The sequence below is a fragment of the Crotalus tigris genome, unplaced genomic scaffold, assembly GCF_016545835.1.
Source record: "Crotalus tigris isolate CLP2741 ecotype Arizona unplaced genomic scaffold, ASM1654583v1 scf7180000017560.2302168, whole genome shotgun sequence".
NCBI lineage: Eukaryota > Metazoa > Chordata > Lepidosauria > Squamata > Viperidae > Crotalus > Crotalus tigris.
The window spans coordinates 691846-714591 of record NW_024096474.1 but is presented as its reverse complement, the minus strand read 5'-3'; the positions used below and the strand labels follow the sequence as shown (position 1 = coordinate 714591).

The 22746-nt window shown below is 41.8% G+C and overlaps 1 protein-coding gene across 1 annotated transcript in view; it reads right to left on the bottom strand.

Moving 5' to 3' along the window:
* The window catches only part of LOC120310235 (rab GTPase-activating protein 1-like), a 102601-nt gene extending 81974 nt beyond the window's left edge, over window positions 1–20627 (bottom strand). Inside the window, exons 1-4 of the mRNA XM_039348488.1 lie at window positions 20408–20627; window positions 4262–4336; window positions 3191–3316; window positions 2483–2626 (exon numbers count right to left, since the gene is read on the bottom strand). Coding sequence (XP_039204422.1) covers window positions 2483–2626; window positions 3191–3316 — 270 coding nt within the window. The 5' untranslated portion in view covers window positions 4262–4336; window positions 20408–20627. The remainder of the gene's footprint in view (window positions 1–2482; window positions 2627–3190; window positions 3317–4261; window positions 4337–20407) is intronic.
* Between the last annotated feature and the right edge of the window lie 2119 nt (window positions 20628–22746).

The window sequence follows — 22746 nt, the reverse complement described above, 5'->3', positions numbered from 1 at the left end:
GTGATTTAGTTTGTGATCTGTACATCCATAGTCATTCACAACTGTTGCTAGCCACAGCATAGTACAGAGTCAAATTATTAAACAATCTTATAAATAGGTTTTAAAATAATGTTTAGCAACAATTCTAAAGAAATTGCATTTCATCCACTAGAGGTCAGAACTGTAAAAGTAATAAAGAAAGAATGCTGAACCAACTTGGAGCAATCACTTCAGACCCTCACAAAAGCAGTAGTCAAATATAAAAGAAGAAAAGCAATAGCTTAAAGACAGGTACAGAACCAATCTATTATTTTATGATCAGTAATTTCTCTATCAGTTCATTTCTCTTCCTATGTGCAGGAATTTGCAGAGTTCTTTTTTAATATTTATGATACTCACACATGCTAACCTTAAACAGAGTTGTTCCATGCCTATTATAATCGTGCAAAATAATTCTTCCTCTTTCCCTTTCCCATTCCTGCATCTGGTAATGAATCTTGTTTGTTATATACTGTATTATTTTAAAGTTAAATTCTTTTCTTCAAAGGCTTGTACAGGATGCATTTAAAACAACACTATGCCTGGATTTTTGTAAAATCATGATTTGTTGAACAGGCAATAGTGGCCTAGTTTGCACGTTAACTTTACATCACATAAAGCAAAAAAGAAAAAAAACATGTACACTATGGGTTAACATTATGTGTGAACTGGGCCAATTGATTAAACAAAGCAGGCTATACTAAAGAGATTAGAGTAGATCAATCTCCGATTAATCAAAGCAGGCTAGGCCAAATTATGTATTCTGGAAATCGGTTTTGTACTAACTATAAACTTAGCTGAATCTTACCTAATGGTTTCTTGAAACAAGTCAGAATCATAAACTGGATCCATGGTTCATGCCATGTAATTAATCCACAATCCCATGTATTAGTTATGGAACTGTTCATGAATTACTAAATTGGACAAAGAGATCACTGACAGTAACCAAAAGTTAAGGTAAAACTTTCCTTCTAGCCAGAGTAGAGTTAGGATAGGCAACTGCAATATGTGCAAGTGGAAGACTTGCTCTGACTCGTTCCTTTTGTGATACTTTTACATTTAAGGATGCTCAAATCTCAGCACAGTTACTAAACAGACAATAGACTCCTATGGAGCTGCCATTCTTTGTTTAGCGAAAAGCAATGTAATACAATCAAATAAATAATGTAGATAGTCCTCAACTTACAACCATTTGTTTAGTGACCATTTGAAGTTACAACAGCACTAAAAAAAGTGACTTATGACCGGTTTTCACACTTACAACTGTGGTAGCATCCCCGTGGTCACATAATCAAATTTCAGGCGCTTGGCATGTATTTATGAGTTACATTGTCCCAGTGTCATGTGATCACCATCTGTAACCTTCCCAGCCAACTTTCTATGAGCAAAGTCAATGGGGGAAGCCAGATTCATTTAATGATCACCAGATTCACCTAAACAACTGCAGTGATTTATTTAACAATTGGGCCAAAAATGGGGGCAAAACTCACTTATCAATTGCTTTGTTTAGTAACAGAAATGTTGGGCTCAATTGTGATTTTAAGTCAAAGGCTACCTGTAATAGCAACCAGATGATGATCATTCTGGTAGTTTTGCATGTTGTTCATCACAACATTAACTGATCTTGAACTTAATGTGATTTTTACCTATCTTACCCATTTTATACAAGGATAAGGAATCATTATATGCACATATAACCAGAAGGAAAGTCAGTTTTTAGGAAAATATTTACAGTGTGCATTTGTAGTAAACCGAGATATTCAGTCAGCTGGATTTTGCACGAAAGTACAAAACTATACTTTGCACAAATATATAACCTAACAAATCAGAATGTTAAGTGAAATCTTATTTTGTTCTTTCCTCAATATCTTTTTTTAATTCAACAGATAAAATACTGTTAACCAGTTCGTTAAAGGTTTTTGAAATATCCTAAAAATCATGCTCAACAGCAAAAACATTTCCCTTTACATCTGAAATGAGCATCTGAAGCAGTCACATGCTCTTATTGATTTTCAACCACACCTGGTAATTCTTCCCATTTTAAATAATAAAAACCAAACAGAATTTTCAAAGGCAAAATGAATGGTATGGAAGTTAACTTTCTATGATAAACCTAATAATTTTATTTTTTTTTTTTAAAAAAATCAACATTTGTATTTTTAACTATCCTCTAAACAATCAGAGGTTTATTTCCAACACTTGAAACCATTTTTATAATAAGCAAATGTCTTGAGTTCTATAAATCATTCCATTGTCTAAACAGGGACATCAGAAGAATTTACTCAAATACACCTTAAAAATAAAGATGATAAGAAATATTGGTGGAAGAACATCTCACACTAAAACAGGACAAAAGAATGATGTGCAATAAAAGAAGCAGTTATCCTCGTAACTATAAGCCCAAGAAAAATGATAATTCATTTCATGCAAAGCAAGCTTCTTGATGGATAGAAGGTAATTTTACCTCACAAAGTAGTAAATCAATTATGTGGAAGACCATACAAAGTGGAAACTTGGCAGTGAAGAGGGTGAGAAACCACTGGGAGGCATACATGTGAGCTTCAAGATTCTGTTCCACAAAATGGTTATATAAATCAGGCAGCTGCTCCTATAGAGAAAAGTGAAAGATGAAGATGAATACAACTTTTCCTCTCAAAGATGTTATGCATTATCGGAATCTAAATTAACATGCATTGTTTTCTATATGCTTATATTTCTGCTACATTTTATGCCAATAAAGCATGAAAGAATTAAAAATGTTAGAAAATATTTATAGAATAAACACATTGGTACTAAACATGAAGATCATATCTGGTGCAAAATTAAAATATGTGTTTCATGTATATATGTATGTATGTATGTATGTACGTATGTACGTATGTATAACCAATAAAAACGTGAGCACCAGGATTATAATAAACTGAAAAAGTTTAATACCATCACCAATTACCAAGCTTTCATCAGAGATTTCTGACATCGTCAGGGTTAATGCTGGTCTATGGGAGAGTACCTTTATATGTACGCATATACACAGAAAGGCTGCACATTTATTATCAATATCTCAATTTTCATGGGCAGTTGAGCATACCTATTTAGCTATGGTAGGATATGTTCCCGATTCACTTTTTTTGGCATATCCTTTTCCTAAAACAAAGAAAATTCCAGGTAATACCTGCGTAAGTTTCTCCAGCTGATAAAATTTTGTCCGCAAACCTTCCAAATTGTTTTTATAGAGCTCCCGCAGGCCATAGTCATACATGATCTTCACTAGGACACAGAAGGCTTGTTCTTCCGGCATCTGCATGGAGAACATAAATATAAAGTAACCTCCAAGAACCCTTCTGTATATGCAAATATGCTATGAGTATGCAAAAAGAGAAAATTAAAATATGCCTTCAGATAGCTTTCAGTCAGGATTTTGTATCTGCTGATTGTTGTGGAACTGATTGGAATTTCTCAAGAGGGTATGAATTTATACAATTTAGAATAACATGGGTCTTCCATATATTTAGTGAGTTCTTGTAAATGTGCTTTTTTGCAAAAGCAAAGTGCTAAATAGGAAAAAAAAATCTCTAACATTTAGGGATAAAACAAAATAATACTTATCTCCTAAGTAACAGACTAATCAATCACTAATCAAAACTATTTTTCTAATAGTATGTTGCTAATTGTGTATAAAAATACATTGATTTAGAAATTTGTAACTTAGCAAAGAGCAACATCTTTTTTTCCACTATGGTCTGCAACTGTGTTTGAATTTCAGAAATTCTCTTTGCTTTGAGAGGCATATATTGTGTATAACATGCTTAATCCTCTCTTCTCAAGGACCAGTTGAAAACCTGCTCCAGAGTGATCTGGCAATTTTCTTATCTGGAGCCAATCTACAGATTTCAAGTCAAGACAAGATTATCTACATAAAAGGAATAAACCGAAGTCTTTCGCCTATGAACAACCAAACAAAAGCCACTCCTGGCTTAACAGGTAGAAAGGTTTCCTTCTTCGACACAAAAGCTTTTTGTATACACTCAAGCCTAACTAAAAGTTTATCATAATAGCTGAAAAGAAAAGATGTCTTTAACATCTACCCCAAGGAGTAAATTTCCATGTATTTCAAAGAGTAGAAACATGCATCTACACTTGTAAGTGCCAACATGAGATTAAAGAGATAGGGAAATGTACAATTAGAAATTTGAGAGGTGCTTGTCTGATTAAACAACAGTGCTTCTTTATGTAGTATACTCACATGCAGCAGAAGAACAGCAGCAAGAAAGGAATGACCCTGACAATAACCAATTTCTTCATCATAAACTGAATATGCCTGGAATTAAAAAGCATATTTGATTATAATTGTGAATTATTGAATTTCATGGTCACAATTGAAGTGACATGGCTCTCTATGAGTGACTTGCTTTTCTTACATTCTGCGATAAAGATGACAAATGCTAATCTGAAATATAAAAGTTTGAAAGCCATTTTCCCACACAACATGGAATTTATTGATGTAAATTCACTGTGTGCATGTACATTCCATGGTATAATTACAACACTTTTAAAAAACATACCATTTTGTCATTCATTTCAGGCATCAATCAATCACTTGAAACAGCCACAAATACACTGAAGGAAATCAGCTTTTAACTCCTTTTTAGGAGACAAGATTCCTTTTTTTAGTCATGTAAAAAATCGTCTCAGCTTGTGAAAAGCATATGAAACAGCTAGTATACCCTACCAACACCACACATACAAATATGTGCTCTGAAGATGGGATCTAAAGCCCCAGAGAATCAAATCAAGTCTGGCATCTAAACAATAATACTATTTCTGAAAAAGATGGAAGATTACAATCAGTTGGCACCCCTACTGTTGTCAGGCAGTGAAATGACTCTGGTAAGTGCTAAGGAAATAGTCTTTACTAAGGCAGAATGAGCTTGGAAAACCTTAGAAAGCCAAACCCATTCATTGGCTATCTTAACAGTATTCACAATATATCGTGCAATTCATTATGCTGGTGGGGGATATCTCCACTGGGTTAAAGCACAAGTGACAGCACTAAATCCAGCCAACACACTTAGCTCTAGAACAGGGGTGTCAAATTGGTAGACTGTGGGCTGGATGCATCACGCTCAGGCCACACCCACCCCAGCTCTGCAAAGGCAAAAAAGTCATGATACGTCATGTCATGTAATGTGATCGAGTTTGACACCCATGCTCTAGAACATTCTGGCAGTGCTCTGAATATTCACAAGAAACCCTCAAAGGCACAGGACTGACAAAAAAGCAGCATTTTGTGATTTATGGCATACAAAACGGCATTTTAAATTCGTTTGAAAGAAACTGGCATTCTCAGAACAGCTTTTTTTGTTTGCTTGTTTGATGGTTTCTTTTACAAATAATCATACCATAGTAATAAATTATAAGCCAATGGTCACAGACAAACTGAGATGAACATTTTTAAAAAACCACCTAAATACAATATAAATTTTCTCATGATATTCTAACATAAAAAGGAGAGATATCTCAAACTGAATATATTACTTGTACTGAATTATTAATTTAACTGTAGATTTTTGCTCATTCATTCCCTGTCCTCGCTCCCATCATGACCACATTACTTTATATAGTGCCTTTTGTTCTTTAAATGCCTCATCTTTCTGAGAATCTCATCTAACCATTAAAATCAAGACTCGTTCTCCCTTTCCCTTCACCTCAAGCTTTTCACTTTTTTATACCTCTTGCACACCCACTCAAATGCCTCTGTATCCTGCCCGATCGTTGCCATACCTTTCTCACATCCTCGCACATCTCCGTGAATCTCTCCCTACCCTTGCCTGCCCTCCCTCACACTCTCATAAGCACCTAACACTATCCACCTAACACACACCATCCCCTATCCTTCTTCACATCACAGTGCATTCTCATACACCTTCCCAACCTTTCTGGGCCTCCCTTGTGCATCCCCATGTACTCTTATTCACCCTCCCGACTCACACAATCCATTGCACCCTGATATAGCCTTCCCCCAATTGCCTCTCATGTCTCCTCACACCCCTGCATACCATCTTAATCCTCACCAACACTCCCTCGCATCTATACCCTCCCCAACCCACTCCGTGCCACTCACTCACTCTTGTATCCCCATGCACCCTCCCTGACCCTTGCTGCACCTCCCTTACATCATTGTAGACCCTTGCACACCTTCCCTGTACTATACCACATCTTTCGCACATATCCCCGACCCTCTCCTTCATCCCTTTCCCTACCCCTTAGCTGCCTGGTGGCCTCGGACTTCCAACTTCCTGCTGGCTTCCCTTGTCTTTGGTTGTGGGGAACCAGCAGGTTGCTGCCTTACCTAAACACAATGAGACTCAGTGACGGCAATTGGAACTGCAGGGATTGCCATAGCTATCTTTGCAACCACATCGCTTAATGGAAATTCTGGTCCCAATTGTCACTGTAAATTGAAGACTACCTATATTTGGTTTTTAAGTAGGCTGAATTTGGCAGCACTCATGACACCTTATGAGCAAAGGAAAGTCTTTGCTCATCTTTGGTTGTTGTACCAATTGCAGCCTTTTCCCTAGGGCCATTCCAATACATGGGTCTGCCTTTAGCAAAAACCCAGAAGTTACAATTGTCAACAAGAACAAGCCAGTATGGTCATATAACTTTGATGCTGAACTATCAATAAGTTTCCATTCAATTCAATGATCCATTTAAAGTAGTTCTCAATATATGATCATTTGTTTAGTGACTATTCAAAGTTACAGTGGTGCTGAATGAAGGGACTCACAATCAATCCCAGAAGTTACCACCATTTCAGTGCTTCTACAGTCATGTGTTCAAAATATGGGCCCTTGGCAGCCCCCACACACTTGCAATCACAGGGGTACTTCAACTTCCCCACCTGCTTATCTCCCCCTTCTATGCCTTTTTAGCTCCCAGCACTCTGTGGCCCCTGACTCCCCAACTGGCCTTTGCCACATTCTTTCTCCCACAGCTGACCAAGCAAGCTTTGGCCTGGTCTTTCATGAAGGTGCTATTGCATGCACAAGGCTTTCTTCTCCAGGTTGCACATGGTGGTTTCCTTGCAAGACCTGGCAAGATGGTGTCTTCTAGGCCAGTAGTTGCCCCACAAAGGGCCAGGCATACCTTGTCAGCAGCAGGAGCAAGAAGACAGTAAAAATCAACTGGGCAGAATGAAGGGTGACCGGGGTCTTGGAGTGAATGATGGCAAGGGCAACTATAACTGTTCTGTTATGGGCTGAGGTGGCTGAAGTTTCCTGGGGTAGCAAAAAGACCCTTTATGCTGCGCTGATGGGCCATGTTTGGATTGGGTTTCACACTGCCCTACAACTCAGAATTCTTGCAGCCTCAGACTCATGGCACACCAAGAAGCCCCACATTGCTGCGGCTTTGCACCATGCTGTTGAGCTTCCTAGGCTTGGCAGATTTGCATTATGCTGCTGGATTAGGATGGAGGGCTGGTGTTTCCGGCTGGGGGGTGGAGGCATGGCTTCACAGGGCTTCTTGCAGCCCAAGAGCCACAATGTGCCAAGAAGCAACGAGCCAGTGTATTCTTCTTCAGTCTTCCTGTATTCATACACATGCATACACACATCCCACATCTTCTTTACCTAGCCTCTTTCTTTACCAAGCTTGCATCACACTGTAGCAATCCCCAACTTCTGCACAGCTGTGCCCGAGCCTTCCAGGACAGCAGCCTATCCTCCTTATCTGGAATTCCCTTCACTTTCCACTTAATAACCTATGCATCTGGAGTTACAATGATAACTGAGATTGCAGGGCTTGACATCACTAAGCAATAAAGTCATGTGACATCATGCTTTATAACCGCACTGCTTAGTGACTGGAATTTTAGTCCCAACTGTGGTTGTAAGTTGAGGATTACCTGTATTATCCTAGTAATACAGATCTGTCTTCTCTAGGTAAAACTGATCCATCTGGTCCGTTACTCCTGAGTAGGGATGTGAGCCAGAAGACAAGGCTATTCTCAGACATCCAGATGGCATCCTCCCTGATGATATTTAGGTAGGCAATGAAGCCACAGCTGTTTCATAGAGCTTTTAATCTGTCATTTTAACCATGAAGTTGCTGCTAGTTAACGGACACTGTGGTGATGAATACTTTATTATAGTTATTGGTTTTTTTATTATATTTGTAAACCTTTGGGAGTCCAACAGTGTACAATACCAAAAAAAGAGAAACAAGTCAGTCAGTAAGTAGATATAATATCTCTACATGGAAATATAAACTGTCTTTGAAAAGTATTCAGAATCTAGGCACCTTTCTAGATTCAGCATTTTCTCAGGAATTGTCACTTTTTTTAGTCTCATTTTATAAGATAACACAGTATTTATTTATATGTATATTTACATCCTGTCTTTTTTGAGTTTAGTCACTAATTTTTTTCACCTTTCTTCTACCAGGACTGAAATTCTGCTTTTTTGCAAAGAATAAAGTGCAAATCATTCTTATGGGCCTTTTGTCTTTCTGGAAAGATGTAGCTTTATTTATTTACTATATGTGCCTCCCTACTATTTCAGTAAAAACTCCCACACAATCTAAATAGCATAAAAATCAGTGTACAGGTAGTCCTAAACTTCCAACCACAACTGAGCACAAAATTTGTGTTGCTAAGCCTGATATTGCTAAGTGACTTTTGCCCCAATTTATGACCTTTCTTGCCACCCTTATTAAGTGAATCACTGCAGCTGTTAAGTTAGTAACATGGTTGTTAAGTGAAACTGGCTTGCCCATTGACTTTGCTTGTCAGAAGGTTGCAAAAGGTGATCACATGTCTCTGGGACACTGCAACTGTCATAAACGTGAACTAGTTGCCAAGCATCCAAATGTAAATCATGTGACCATGGGGATGCTGTAATGATCATAAGTGTGAAAAATGGTCACAAGTCACTTTTTTCAATGCTGTTGTAACTTTAAACTGTCACTAAGCGAACTGTTGTAAGTCAAGGACTACCTGTACAATAAATTATACAGTGTATATCATATTAATAAACATCACTATAAAATCACAATAATATCAGCAGCAGCATCAAATACATCCCAAGTATGGATATCCGCAATATCAATTCTTGATTTATTTATTCATTCATTAATCAGCTGACTTTTTACTGGTCTTCTTAATTTTTAACAAGAATTATATTTGTGATAGTCTTCTATTTAGTGGTAATTTACATAAGAAAGTGAGAGTAGCAGAATAAATTAGATCTTTCCAGTGTTCTGTGTATTTTCTTTCTAAGGTAGAAAATACAGTAGAAATCCATGATAATTATCTAAAATGCTATTGCACCAGGCAATCCAAAGCTCCTCAAAATGCTGCTGCCAAATTACAATTTTCAGTGTTAATGAATAAACAATTAAATAAATAAGGAGGAATCATTTTAGTTTCATTTCATTACATATTAATTCAGATAAATATATATATTAGCCAATCTACATCACTGTTTTGCTGCTGCCTATTAGGAGTATCATGGACTCCAGAATGTCATCCAAAGGCTTATTGTATCTGAAACTGGGAAAGCTACTGTGCACCCTGATATAGGACATAACAATTCTGAAAAATCTTTACTAAAAGAAAACCAAATAATTAGAGGAAAATGATTTAATATATGCAATTCGATTCCTAGAATTGCATGTTTGTTTAAAATAAAAAATTACTCTATATGTTCAGGTCTTAGTCTCCTGGCAATTATTTTATAGCAAAACAATATCTCAGTGTGCCAACAGGCACAAGTGGTCAAACAAGAAAGGCAATCTTTTTGGCACTTTCAGATGTATTTTTTAGGCATTCAAAAGATGTAAAAATCAGGGATGTAGTAACCAGTTATGTAATAGACCAGGCTGAATTGGCCTGAACTTTGGGAATGGGGAGGGTTAGATTAAGAGGTAAAATGGAAATCAGAATATGGCTAATATTCAAAAAGTTATTTGTCTTTTTTTTTTTTTCAAAAAAAAAAAGCCTATTTCCAAATAGGTTAGGACTATACTTCACTTTTATCTTTTTGATAAATTATTAACAAACTGGCACATATAGTCTACTAAAAGGGGCATTATCTTACCTGAACGCCTTTTCTCAACAGAGACATAGAATCCACCAATGGGTTACCTCTGCCTTCCTGCCCATTAGACCGAGTCAGCCAATTTGTCACACTCGTCCTGGGGTAGCTCCTCCCCATTCTTGATGAATGTGAAGCAGCTGACTACAATTTGACATGATGGCTCCCGGTTCTCTAATGTGATCTTAATGATTTTAAGGGTGGGAGTGGATTCTACGTCTCCGTGCTGAGAAAAGGCATTCAGGTAAGACAACGCCCTTTCTCCAGCACTGGAGATGTAGAATCCACCAATGGGACATACCAAAGCCTCACTGTGGGAATCAGAAAAGGACAAAGTTGTGTTTGCAGAGATTACCTGTTGTAGGACCCTCCCTCTGAAGGAAGCGTCTGCGGAGGCAAAATGGTCTATCTTATAATGTCGGATGAATGGGGAGAGCGAGGACCATGTCGCCGCCCTGCAAACCTCCTTGATAGAGGCCTGTGTGGCCCACGCCACGGAGGTCGCAGCGCTGTGAGTGAATGCGCTGTGATTTGCCCTGGTGTTGGTAGAGAAAGCGACTGATACGCTTCTGCAATGCAAAGTCTGATCCACCTGCCTATGGTTGAGGCGGACACCTTCTGCCCACTAGAGGTGTGGTGGAACGAAACGAAGAGAGCTTCTGATTTGCGTAAGGGTGCCATCCGCTTGATGTAGTGTTGTAGTGCCCTCTGGACATCCAGTGTGTGCCACTGTCGTTCCAGGGCATGAGACGGGTTGGCACAGAAATCCAGAAGGACGATTTCTTGGGCCCTATGGAACAGGGTGTTAACCTTGGGAATAAAGGTTGGATCCAATCGGAGGACCACCCTGTCCCGATGGAAGGTGCAGAAGTCCTCCCTGATCAACAGAGCTGTGAGCTCGGAAATGCATCTGGCCGAGATTATGGCGACCAGAAAGGTTACTTTGAGGGATAGAGCCTTCAGAGTGCAAGACTTGAAGGGTTCGAATGGTGCCTTGGTGAGGGCCCAAAGGACCCGTGGTAGTTCCCATGAGGGGTACCTGTGAACCACGGGTGGTTTTGCCTGGAAGGCACCCTTAAGGAAGGCGCGAATTCTGGGGTGCTGTGCCAAGGGAACTGAGTTGGCACAAGTGAGTAAAGTGGATAATGCCGTGACCTGTCTGTGAATGGTGTTCGATGCTAAGCCCTTGTCCAGGCCATCGAACAAGTATTCCAGTATGTTTGGAACTGTTAGGCCCGAGACCTCGAGCATCCGCTTCTCGCACCAATTGCAGAAATTTCTCCATGTAGAGTCATAGATGCGATTGGTTGCCTGTCAGCGGGATGCTTGGATCAAGAAAATTACTCTTGGCGGGTACAATTCCCCATTCAAGATTGGCGTTCAAGTGCCAGGCGGCTAACTGAAGCGATTGGGGTTATGGGTGTTGTAGATCCCCCTGGCTGAGTGACACTTGGTCCGGGGGTATCTTCCATGGAGGGGACCTGGAGAGGTTCATCAGGTCCGCGAACCACAGTCTTTGTGGCCAGTGTGGGGCCACGAGTATCTCTGCTCGTTCCTGCAATGCCTTGCAGATGGTTGCCGAGATCAGCGGAAGAGGAGGAAACGCGTAAAGCAGTCCCCCTGGCCAAGGGCAACGTAGGGCGTCCGTTTCCTCCGCCCCCGATGGGAACCTTGAGAAGAAACTTGGGAGTTGGGCATTCGCCGGGGATGCAAACAAGTCTACAACTGGTCGACCAAACCTCTGTGTTATCTCTGTGAATAGGTCCGGGTGCAGACTCCATTCGGCGTGATCCACCGTCGACCTGATTAGGAAGTCCGCTTGTCTGTTTGCCTCCCCCGAGATATGTTCGGCCCTGATGGAGGCGAGGTTTTCCTCCGCCCAGTCTCCCAGTGCTTGAGTCTCTGTCATGAGAGACCTGGATTTGGTTTCCCCTTGCCTGTTCACATGTGCCTTTGCGGACACGCTGTCTGTGAGGACTAGTATGTGTTGTCCCACTACTCTGTTGTGCAAGTGTCGGAGAGCTAGGTGTATGGTCTTTAACTCCAACCAGTTGATGTTGTGTTCCAGATCCTTCTGGGACCATTGGCCCTGCACCCACATGGGCTGCAGGTGCGCCCCCCAGCCAAACAAGCTGGCGTCCATCGTAAATGTGAGACGGTCGGGTTCCTTGAAGTGTGACCCTCTGGCTAGTGCTGGCAATGACCACCACTTGAGGGACCGTAGTGTTTCTGGAGAGACCCTAACCCTTCTGTTGGAAAAGCTGAGTTTGAGCTTCTGAAATGGAAGGAGGATCCACTGGAGGTTCCTGGAATGTAATCTCGCCCAGGGCACTATTGCTATGCATGATACCATCTTCCCCAGCAACTGGGAAAGTACGAACAGGGGAACTGTTTGTTCCCTGCGTTCCATGGAGACTAGAGAACGTATGCTGTTGCGATGTTCCTGTGACAGGTAGACCTGTCCCGAGTGTGTCTATGATTGCGCCTAGGTGTAATAGGCGAGTGGCTGGTCTGGTCTGACTCTTTTGGAAGTTGTCCGAGAACCAGTGCTCCTGTAGGACTCTGATTGTCAACGCTAGGTCCGATTGTGCGACCTGTGGGGACAGTGATTGGATGAGAATGTTGTCCAGGTAGCACTGGACGCGCACCAGTATCGTTCGTAGGTGCGTGGCCAGAACTGCCAGGATCTGACGAGAGGCAGAACGGCAGTGTCCTGTATTGCAAGTGGTGTCCCGCGTAGCAGAACCTGAAAAACCGTCGGCAATGGGGATTTGGAGGTACGCTTCTGTGAGATCTATGGATGACAGGAAGTCGCCGTATGCTGCCCAAGATGGAGTGGAGAGTTTGCATTTTGAACTTTCGATGGGTGATATGATGGTTCAGACCTTGGAGGTCTAGGATTACCCTCCATCCCCCCGAGGACTTGGGAACCACGAATAGGATGGAGTAGAATCCTCGTCCCTGGTTCCCCTCTGGGACCTGTTCTATGGCTCTTATTTCTAGGATGTGTCGAATGGCCTCTCACATGAGTTTGCTTTTGATGGGGTTCCTTGGCTGGGGGCAAGGGACAAAGCGTTCTGGGGGGTTGGATACAAACTCCAGGAACAAACCAAGGCACATAGTTTGCCGAACCCAGGCATCCATGGTGGTGACTTCCCACTGGTGGGTAAAATTTGCCAGTCTGCCACCTATGGGGAGGGTCATTAGGGAGTCATTTGAACCTTCTGTAGGGATGACCTCCTCCCCAGAAGGGCCGCTTGCTTTGGGTTTGGTGCCTTCGTTTGGGTCCGGATCTGTCCGGTTGGCAGTCCTGTCTGGGAGTGAAAGGAGTGTAAGGCTGGGCTGGCTGGGAGGGCTGAGAGAGACTCGTGCCCGTTCCTGACCGAAAGGACTGCCTGCAGGCATATGGTGTTGAATGCCTGTCAGCCCGCCTGCTGGAGTGGACCAGGACCTTCCGCTTGTCCTTATTTTCGGCCAGGTAAGGGTTCAGTGCCTGTCCAAATAGTTGCCCACCCTGGTAGGGTGACGCAGCTAGGCACCACTTGGCCTTTGGGTCAGTTTGCCAGTGTTTGAGCCATAGTATCTTGCGTGCTGAGACTTTGGATGCTATCACTCTGGATGAGAACCTGGCCGCATGCAGTGTGGCATCAGATACGTACTCTGTTGCTGCAGAAAGCATGCTCAGGTCCTGTTGTGTTTGTATCTTCTCCTGGGGAAGTCTGTCTTGAAGTTGACGGATCCAGAGTAGGGAGGTTCTTGCAAAGAATGATGCGCAGGTGGCGGCTTTAACCGCCCATGCCACCGCCTGATGGATCCTGTGGAACGTAAGTTCCCATCTCTTGTTGTCGAACTTCAAAACCTCTGCCATGTCTCCCGACACTGCGGTCGGAGAGAATATGAATCCAAAAGGTTCGTCTACCTTTGGTATCTCAAGGTCCTCTGACTGCTCTGGTCTTGTGCTGAACAACTTCTTGTCTGTTCCCCTGGGAGCGGGGAAAGTGTCCTGAGATGTCCATTGATTCTTAATGGTACTCCGGAAGAGTGTCGGATAGGGAACATGGTGTTGGGCTACCACAGGTTTTAGGAACAATGGATCTGAGCCGGGTGGTGGTTCCGGTTGAGGGGTATGGTCTGGCCCAATGTTTGCTGTTGAGCTGGCTCTGCGTAGCAGAGGTAGGAAAAAGTTAGGGTTGAATACCTCTCTGAATGGAGGAGGGTCTGGGGGAGATTCCTCCTCCTCCCACCATGACATGTCATGCTGGTCGTTCTCCATGGGGGAGGACTCCATGCTGTGGAAGGATTGTAACGGGGAGGAGGAGCTCTGGAACGCAGCCTCCCCTGGTTGGGACTTGGATGGGGCCCTGTCCATCACAGACTCGGTTCTCAGTCCGTGGTTAGATTTAGTCGCCATCATCCTGTGGAACGTCTCTCAATTAGAGCTTGTAGACGGTCCTCGTAGGGGTTGGTCTCGGTTTCCGCTCCCCTGAGTCCTGCCACTGTGGGTGTGAACGTGGCCTCAGGTGCGGTTTCTGTGGCCCCTAGTGTAGGAGGCCCCCTTTCAGGTGCCTGGGGGAACCCCTCCAGAAACCAAACTCCGTGGGTGGAGGATCCCAAGGGGAGATCAAAAGATGTTTCCTCTATTTGTTCCACTTTTGCCTTGGCTTGCTTTTGTGCCTTGGAGAATTCCCTCTCCAAGGCCTGGTGTCTTCTGCTAGCCTGTTTCTCAGCCAACTTGGAAAGTTTTCTTCCAGAAATGGACTTAGCCTTTGCTTTGATCCTGCCTGCTGCCTCCTGTTTGGAGGATTTTTGTCTTTTGTGGCTAGTGGGAGGGGGGAGGCGATGCTCAAGGGTTGAGACATCCTGGGCTCCTCCATCCTGGTTGAGCTATCTCAGTGACCCGAGAGGGAACTCTGGCAGGGAATCAGTTGGCAAGGTGGCAAGCAGGGGTAGCAGGGAGTGGTCGTCCTGCTCTCCTGACCATGTGATCGACAAAGGGACCGCTGCTTTCCCACCCCTTTGGGGTCCGGTCCTTCTTGTGTCTAACTGGATGCAGCGGGTGGTTCTGAGAAAATGGAGGGTACGGTCAGGGTACAGCACACCAGGGTTGGGCCTCAAGCCTTTCTTTCTTTTTATTTTTTTTAATTAATATTTATTTATTTATTTACCTATTTACTTATTTGTCTCTTTATTTAATTTATTGTTTTAGTCTCTGCTGGGGCCCCAGCTGATTACATGTGAAAAACAATCCCGGTGAAATCAAGGAGTGGTAATGGGGTTTCACCCCTTCCCTTATCCGGCGAGGAGAGAGGGAACCAAAGAGATCAGGCAAGGCCAAAGGAAGGGACAGAATAAACTGTTTCCTCTTTGCCTTGGATCCTTAAGTCTCTACTTGTCCGCGACCCCGTAACTCTCTCAGCAGAACGGAGTAAAAAAGAAAAAAGAAAAATGGTGGCCGGGATGTTGCTGGGTGCCTGAGGAGGAGAGAGACGGAAGCGCCCCTACGAACCTGTGCTTCCTATCTCTTGGCGGGAAATTTAATGGAGAAATGAAGAAGGCGGAGTTCCTTCTGATGCCTCCACGCGTCCCGACACTCCAAAATGGCAACCGGAGCGGAATATCTAGCACGCTCCTTCGGCGTCTGTGAATTGGGACTGCCTTAACATCTATGGCTTAATGCCTCGGCCGGCGTGTTCGCCGTGGCTGCAGCCGGCACTCAGCAGAACTCTCTTGCTTAAGGCTGAAGAGAGAGCTGACAGGGAAGATTCCCCCCCCCCCTTTGGAGATGCGGAGAGTTTCAGCTGCTCAGCTGCTTTTCCCTGCTTAAGAGCGGAAGAAGGAACAAAGGAACAAAGGAGAAAGCCCCTCGTCCCCCTCCGGAGGTGCGGAGATTCAGCTGCAGTGCTGATCTTGTGCTAATGCTAGGGATTCCCCTTTGGAACCAATCGTACGAGGGACTGCTTGAGGAAATGTGGCGTCCTTAGGATTCCAGTTACAGCTATGATAGGAATGGCTTGCTCTGCCCAGCTGGGCTCCAGGTCTGGGGAGGGAAGACACCCCCTACCCCAGGGCCTTCACAGGCTGATCCTCCCAGTGCCGGGTTCAACGCTGTTAGGGTAGCTGTGATGGAAAGCTAGAATCCACCAATATTTTATCTCTATTACCTGCCTTAGACTGGGAGCCAATCTATCATGTCCGCCTGGGCTGAAGACCGAGTCAAGAATGGGGAGGAGCTACCCCAGGGTGGGCGTGACAAATTGGCTGACCCGGTCTAATGGGCAGAAAGGCAGAGTTAACCCATTGGTGGATTCTACGTCTCCAGTGCTGGAGAATATATTGAGGTTTCTCCATTATAATGACAACAAATTGTTTCTGATTAACAGAAATGGCTAACTTGTGAGTGTGAACAACAGGCCTCACATTAAACTGTTTCAGCCACAGGAGTCCAAGCAGTTTAAAATCATTACTTTCTGCCAATTATTTTGGTTTCCTAGAGGAAAGGTATCTGCACTACACATGCAAGCAAGAAACCAGGTCACCAATATTATTTCATAATGTAGTACAACACAGAAAATCAATAATTTTACATGATGGGCAAAAGGCAACATTGCAGATTCCCCACCATGCTTTCAAAAAGGAAGAATTCATTTGCTTGCCCCTTCTAAGTGCCTAGAAAGGTTCTGAGCACTTAGGAGTATTAATTAATGAAAATAATGTTCAATTCCCTTTCCCAATTGACATTTGGCCCTGCAAATGTAGGCTCTTTTTTGTCCTCACTAATACTCTAGGGTTATTCTAGCATCCGGCCCCTGATTTCTTAGATTAGAGCAGCAGCAGCAGATCCATGTGGTCCATGGATCCTTAGGGGTCCTCAAGACCCTTTCAGGAGGTCCACAAGGTTAAACTGTGTACAATTGAATTTGCTCAATGCTGGCTGGATGAAAAGTCACTAAAAGAAATCACAGTAATGCCAATTGCCAATAATACAGTAACTTGCTGACTTAAAGATTTAGCTGCAGTCCTGGAGATGGAATTAATATATTGTCTTCAGAATTGTACTTTTCCATATACAAATGGCTGGACTTGATTCACTTGTATGATTCGTCTGATATCAGCATCAACTAATAATTGAAGGTCTTCTTTTATGTGAATACTTGGCAACAAACCCAAGTGATGCTGAAAGTGCTAAATAACGTTTTTGCATCTCACGCTTATCCTGGAACAACTGTGTGGACATTTTCACAGATGGTTACAAAAGCAATGGTAGGGAAAAATGCTTGCACCCTACTATAACAGAATAATAGAGTTGGAAGGGACCTTGGAGGAGTATGAGACCCTATACCATTTCAGACAAATGGCTGTCCAATCTCTTCTTAAAAGTCTCCCACAACTTCTGAAGGCAAGCCATTCCACTAGTTAATTATTCTCATTGTTATGAAATTTCTCCTTAGTTCTAGTTTGCTTCTCTCCTTGTTTAGCTTCCATCCATTGTTTCTTGTCTTGCCTTCTGGTGCTTTGAAAAATAGACTGAGCCCCTTTTCCTTGTGGTAGCCCCTCAAATATTGGAACGCTGCTATCATGTCACCCAGTCCTTCTTTTCTCTAAACTAGACATACCCAATTCCTGCAACCATTCTTCATAGGTTTTAGCCTCCATGCCCCTAATCATCTTTGTTGCTCTTCCCTGCACTTTTTTTAGAGTCTCAACATCTTTTTTATAAAACAAGACATAAAACAAGACAGTTGAAAAGACTGTTCAAATACTCATCCCTTTTCCAGCAACATGTGGATGAAGCAGGGTTTTCTTTGTATATTTCAATGAAAATAACATATCGCAGCAAATTGAATATAGAAATAGATATGAGAATCCAGCTGTCTTCTATTAAGCCAGATATTAAAGAGACCTTAAAAAATGTAAAACAGTACCACTGCTTTTATTAAATGTGTTTTGTTTTGGAAACTTTAGTTATTTTTCATTAAAATGTTATCTATGTTAACATGTAATGAGTTTATTATTATTTTTTAAAAAAATTAAATTGTATCAATTTTCATTTCTATTATGGTAAATACAATAGCAATAGATATAACCTATATTTTTAAAAAAGCTCTTTGGGATCTTTAGTGATTTTTAAGAATGTAAAGGAGTCGTAAAACTAAAAGATGAGAATTGCTAGGCCAGAATACCTATTGAATTAGTGGGTATTAGACAATGAGTCCTCTGTTGGATGTTCATTTCAGAGATATTTCCTTACTTAAACAGAAAATCAAAATAGCCACAAGTGGGCAAAAAAGCAGTGGGAGCAAGAGCAACTTCTGACTTCCTGCTGGCTTCCCCATTGAATATCCTTGTGGGAAGCTGGCAGGGAACATCAGAAATCTCATTAAGTACCTCCCTCACTCACTCAAATTCCTGCCGAAGTCCCCATTTACTTTTCTTGTGGGAAGCTTTCAGGAAAAAGTTAAGTGGAGAAATCAATGGGAAATTGCAAGTCCAAGACAAGCCAGAAGATAAAATAGCTGCTGCCAGATGGAAGAGGGAGTGAGAAAGTGTACAAGGGTACAGGTTGGGAAGAGCAAACATGGCTACACAAGAAGTGCTGTGTGGGTTTGGAAAGGTCAGGAAGCAGTGTGGGTCAGGAAGGATGCATGGTGGTATGTGGGAAGAGCTACATGGCTGGGTCAAGTGCATGGGGGGCAGTATGGGTTGAGAAGGATGAGTTGGGTGTGCAACAGCTGTCACATGGGTCTGGGTGGGCGCCCAGATCAGGGAGGATGCAAAGGGGGGGGGCTATTGAGCAAGTGATGCTTTGAGGGCAAGAGAAGTGTTGTGCAGATCAGGAAAAGTGCCTGGGGTTCACAAGAGATGTCACATGTGTTGGGGGATGGCATGGGCCAGGAATGATGTCCTGGGTTCCTTCTTCCCTATTCCTCTCTCCCTCTCTTCTTCTCTCCCTTCCTTCCTTTACTCCTCAGTATTCCTTCCTTCCCTGTATCTCCCTACATCCCTTCCCTTCTTCCTTCTTTCCCTCTTTCCCATTTTTCCTTCCTTTTCACCCTTCCTTCCATCCTCACTGTTCCCTTCCCTCTGCCCCATCCTTCTTTCAATACCTCACCCCTTCCTTCCTGTTCCTTCCTTCCTCCCTTCTACTATTCCATCCTTCCTTTCTTCCCTCCCTCCCTTCCTCACTGTTCCTTTCTTCCTACCTTCCTGCCTTCCCCTACCTCCCTTGAATTTCCATTGGCTTCCCCATTTACTTTCCTTGTGGGAAGCTTATAGGACGAAAGTGAAGAAGCCAGTAAGAAGTTGTAAATCCAAGATCAACGAGCTGCTACATGGCTGGAAGAGGGAATGAGGGAATGTGCAAGGGTTCAGGTCAGGAAAAGATGCAGGGGTACAGAAGAAATGCTGCATGGATTGAGGAGGATCATGAAGTGGGTCAGGAAGGATGCATGAGGGCATATGGGATGGGTCAGCTGCAAGAGGGGCAATGTTGGTTGAGGATGTTGATGTCACATGGGTATTCAAGAGGTGTCACGTAGGTCAGAGTGGGCGTCCAGGTCAGGTAGGATGCACAGGGGGGTGGGACAAGAATGTTGTGAGGGAAATGAGAGGTGCTATGCAAATCAGGAAGGGTGCATGGGGGTTCAGAAAAGATGCCACATGGGTTGGGGAAGGGGTAGTGTGAGCTAGGAATTGTGTTCCTTCCTCCCTATTCCTTTCTCTGTCCTTCCCTTCCTTCTTTTCCTCTCTTCTTTTTCCTTCGTTCCTCCTTATTGGTCCTTCCCTTTCTTCCTTCCCCTTCCCCTTCCTGGCAAGTAAGTAACTGCTACCAGGCGGGGGAGGGAAAAAATGACTGTGGGAGAGGCTGGGAAACTATCACAAGATATTGAAAATGATCACATGATAGCAGCAGCCTGACAACACTGAAACAGCCATAATTTCCACAAATTTCATTCCCTTGGGAGTTATATGTCCTAGATTTTGGACACATTTGAGGTACCTTGATTCAAAAATTATTACCCTATGTTGAAGTTATAGAAATGAGAGTTTTAGTAGTATATAGATCCTGGTACAATCCAAGCCTTATTATTTACTTGCATTCTCTACCACGGCCTCTCCATCTAATCTAAACTGCAAGATCCTAACATCTGGTTATTTTCAGTTAATGCTAGGTGGGCAACCCAATCTACTCTGATCATAATATTGTATACTGTGTGTCATATAAATTAGGAAAATGTATGCAACAAGCCTATGTAACTTTTTAACAAAACTCCAAGATATTTGAGCAACTATACCTTACAAATCTTATATAGAGAATCCTGTCCATCTCCTCCAGTGTCTTTAAAATATTCATGTGCTGGAAATGTACGATGAATATCTCGTGAAATGACACTCTCCTGAGAAGATTCCTACAAAAAGGGAAAGATAGAAAATCCAAACCATATTAAATTTGGGTAGCAGAACACAGCTATTAACAATATAAATCACGTGTTTGGCAAATTTTATAACCATTGTATTCTTATCTTTAAAATATGTTAACAAACAGAACAGGATGAGATCCAGATTATTCTATTTTATAATGCATGCAAACTAAATAAATGTTTGCTTCTCACAAAATAAAAAGAATTGCTTTTACTCTCTTATATCCTGGAAAAAGCTGCTTCAGATAAATTATTAAAAATAATTCCAGCTTAAGTCAGAACTAGCAGAAAATTACCATAGCTGATTAATAAATTGTTAATACAACATGTAAACCTATATCCATTTCCATTGTTAATTATTTATAAATAGATCTTTTTTCTTTTAATATACATAAAATATTTCTGGAGCAACTAATTTATTAGTATGCATTGCTAGTTGTTTCCAATTCCAATGCATCTTAATCTACCACAAGAGAGATAGACTGCTAAATTGTTTTTAAATTTAAGAAAGAAAAAGAACATCTTGCTGGTTTCAGAAATATAATGGTACTGAGAAGTAAATATTAATTTAAAATGTGAAATGTTACTTTGAGTTATCAAGCAATTATGAATGAGGAATGAAAAAGCACATGATTTTTATGTTCTACTATTTACTATGACTCCCGAAAAGTATGCATGTATTAAGAAAGCATCAATAGTCTCTTGCAAAAAATAAAAATATTTTAATTTACAATTAGAGCAATCTAAATCCAGATATATTGCCAAGCTAATTTTCAGTCTAATTTAATTGCAGTGTCAGTCATAGCAATTTTCACTTATGGACATGGATTCAAGTAAGAAAAATCTTCACACCTGAATCTCTTTTAATTGCTTTATAAATTTTCAGTGTAGAAAGGACCATTGTCACTCAAATCATAAATGCAATAACAAAAGCCTGCTTTAGCTTGCTTCTTTACATACCAGCTAATGGGAGATCTGAGGATGAAGACTGTACACAAAACTTGTCTCCTAGCTTTAGTTGTCCCTGTTATCTATTTTCATTGTTTTCAGGAATTATCCTAATTACATATCATGTTTTAGAGCAAGCGTCTACAACTTTACTAGGCCAGTGGATGCATTTGGCATTTTGAAAGTATTTTAAGATCATTTTCACAAAATGAGTCCCTTGATTGATGTGTTTAATTACCAAACACCCACATACCATGCATTGATATAACAAACCTTGTCCAGCAGTTTTTCCTGAGGATATTAAATTGGAAAGGAAAGATCACTGGCCTCTCCACCTGCTCATTAATTCTGACTGAAAACAACCATGGAGAAAGAGGCAAACCACTGCACATCATGTCTCCCATTTATAATCCTACATTTGGTCCAGAAGGATACTATGATCAATGGTACTAAAAGCTACTGAGAGATAAAGGAGAACCAGGAAAGTTTCAGAGTAGAACCAGGATAGAGTGCTGGATGGTGTGGTTAAAATGCTGGTCTAGAAATCAAGAGAGTACTAGGCCTCCCTTACACATGGAAACCAGTTGGATGATTTGGGACTAGTCACTCAAATAAGTCCCAAATAGCTCTAGGAAGATCCATTGTAACTTTGAATAGTTGCTAAGTATCCAGCCATAAATCAAAGACTATTTATATGGTATTTGCCAGCTGTCACAGTCCCAGTTGTTATCAACACACTGGGTGTCATATCAAAAAATCATGGGCAGCACTTAGACACTCTGTGCATTGACAAAAATTCCATCTATCAATTACAAAAGGCCATACTCCTTGGATCTGCACATATACAATTGCTCTAATTACAAAAGGCCATACTCCTTGGATCTGTACATATACTACACTAATACAATACAACATTTTAGGTTCTTGGGAAGAACTCAGTGCATATGAAGGTCAACACTAGCTAAAGAATTGGCAGCTGTGATTTCAATTTCTGTGTATAATAATAATTCACCATCCTCATCTCAGCTTTGCCAGAGAGTCATCCAGAAACACAATAAATGTATCTTTGTACTAAACACAGTCATGAAAATGAACTGAAAAGGATCTGAATAATTTGCTTCCTCCATGACTCACCTTCTAACCACCTTCCCAAAAAGAAGGTTTGAGACTAATTGAAATTGTCTTACACTACTGGTCCAATGATGGCTTCTTGAGAAGGGTTCATGCTACCATTTCTTTTAAGCCCAGCGTTATCACCCTCACAC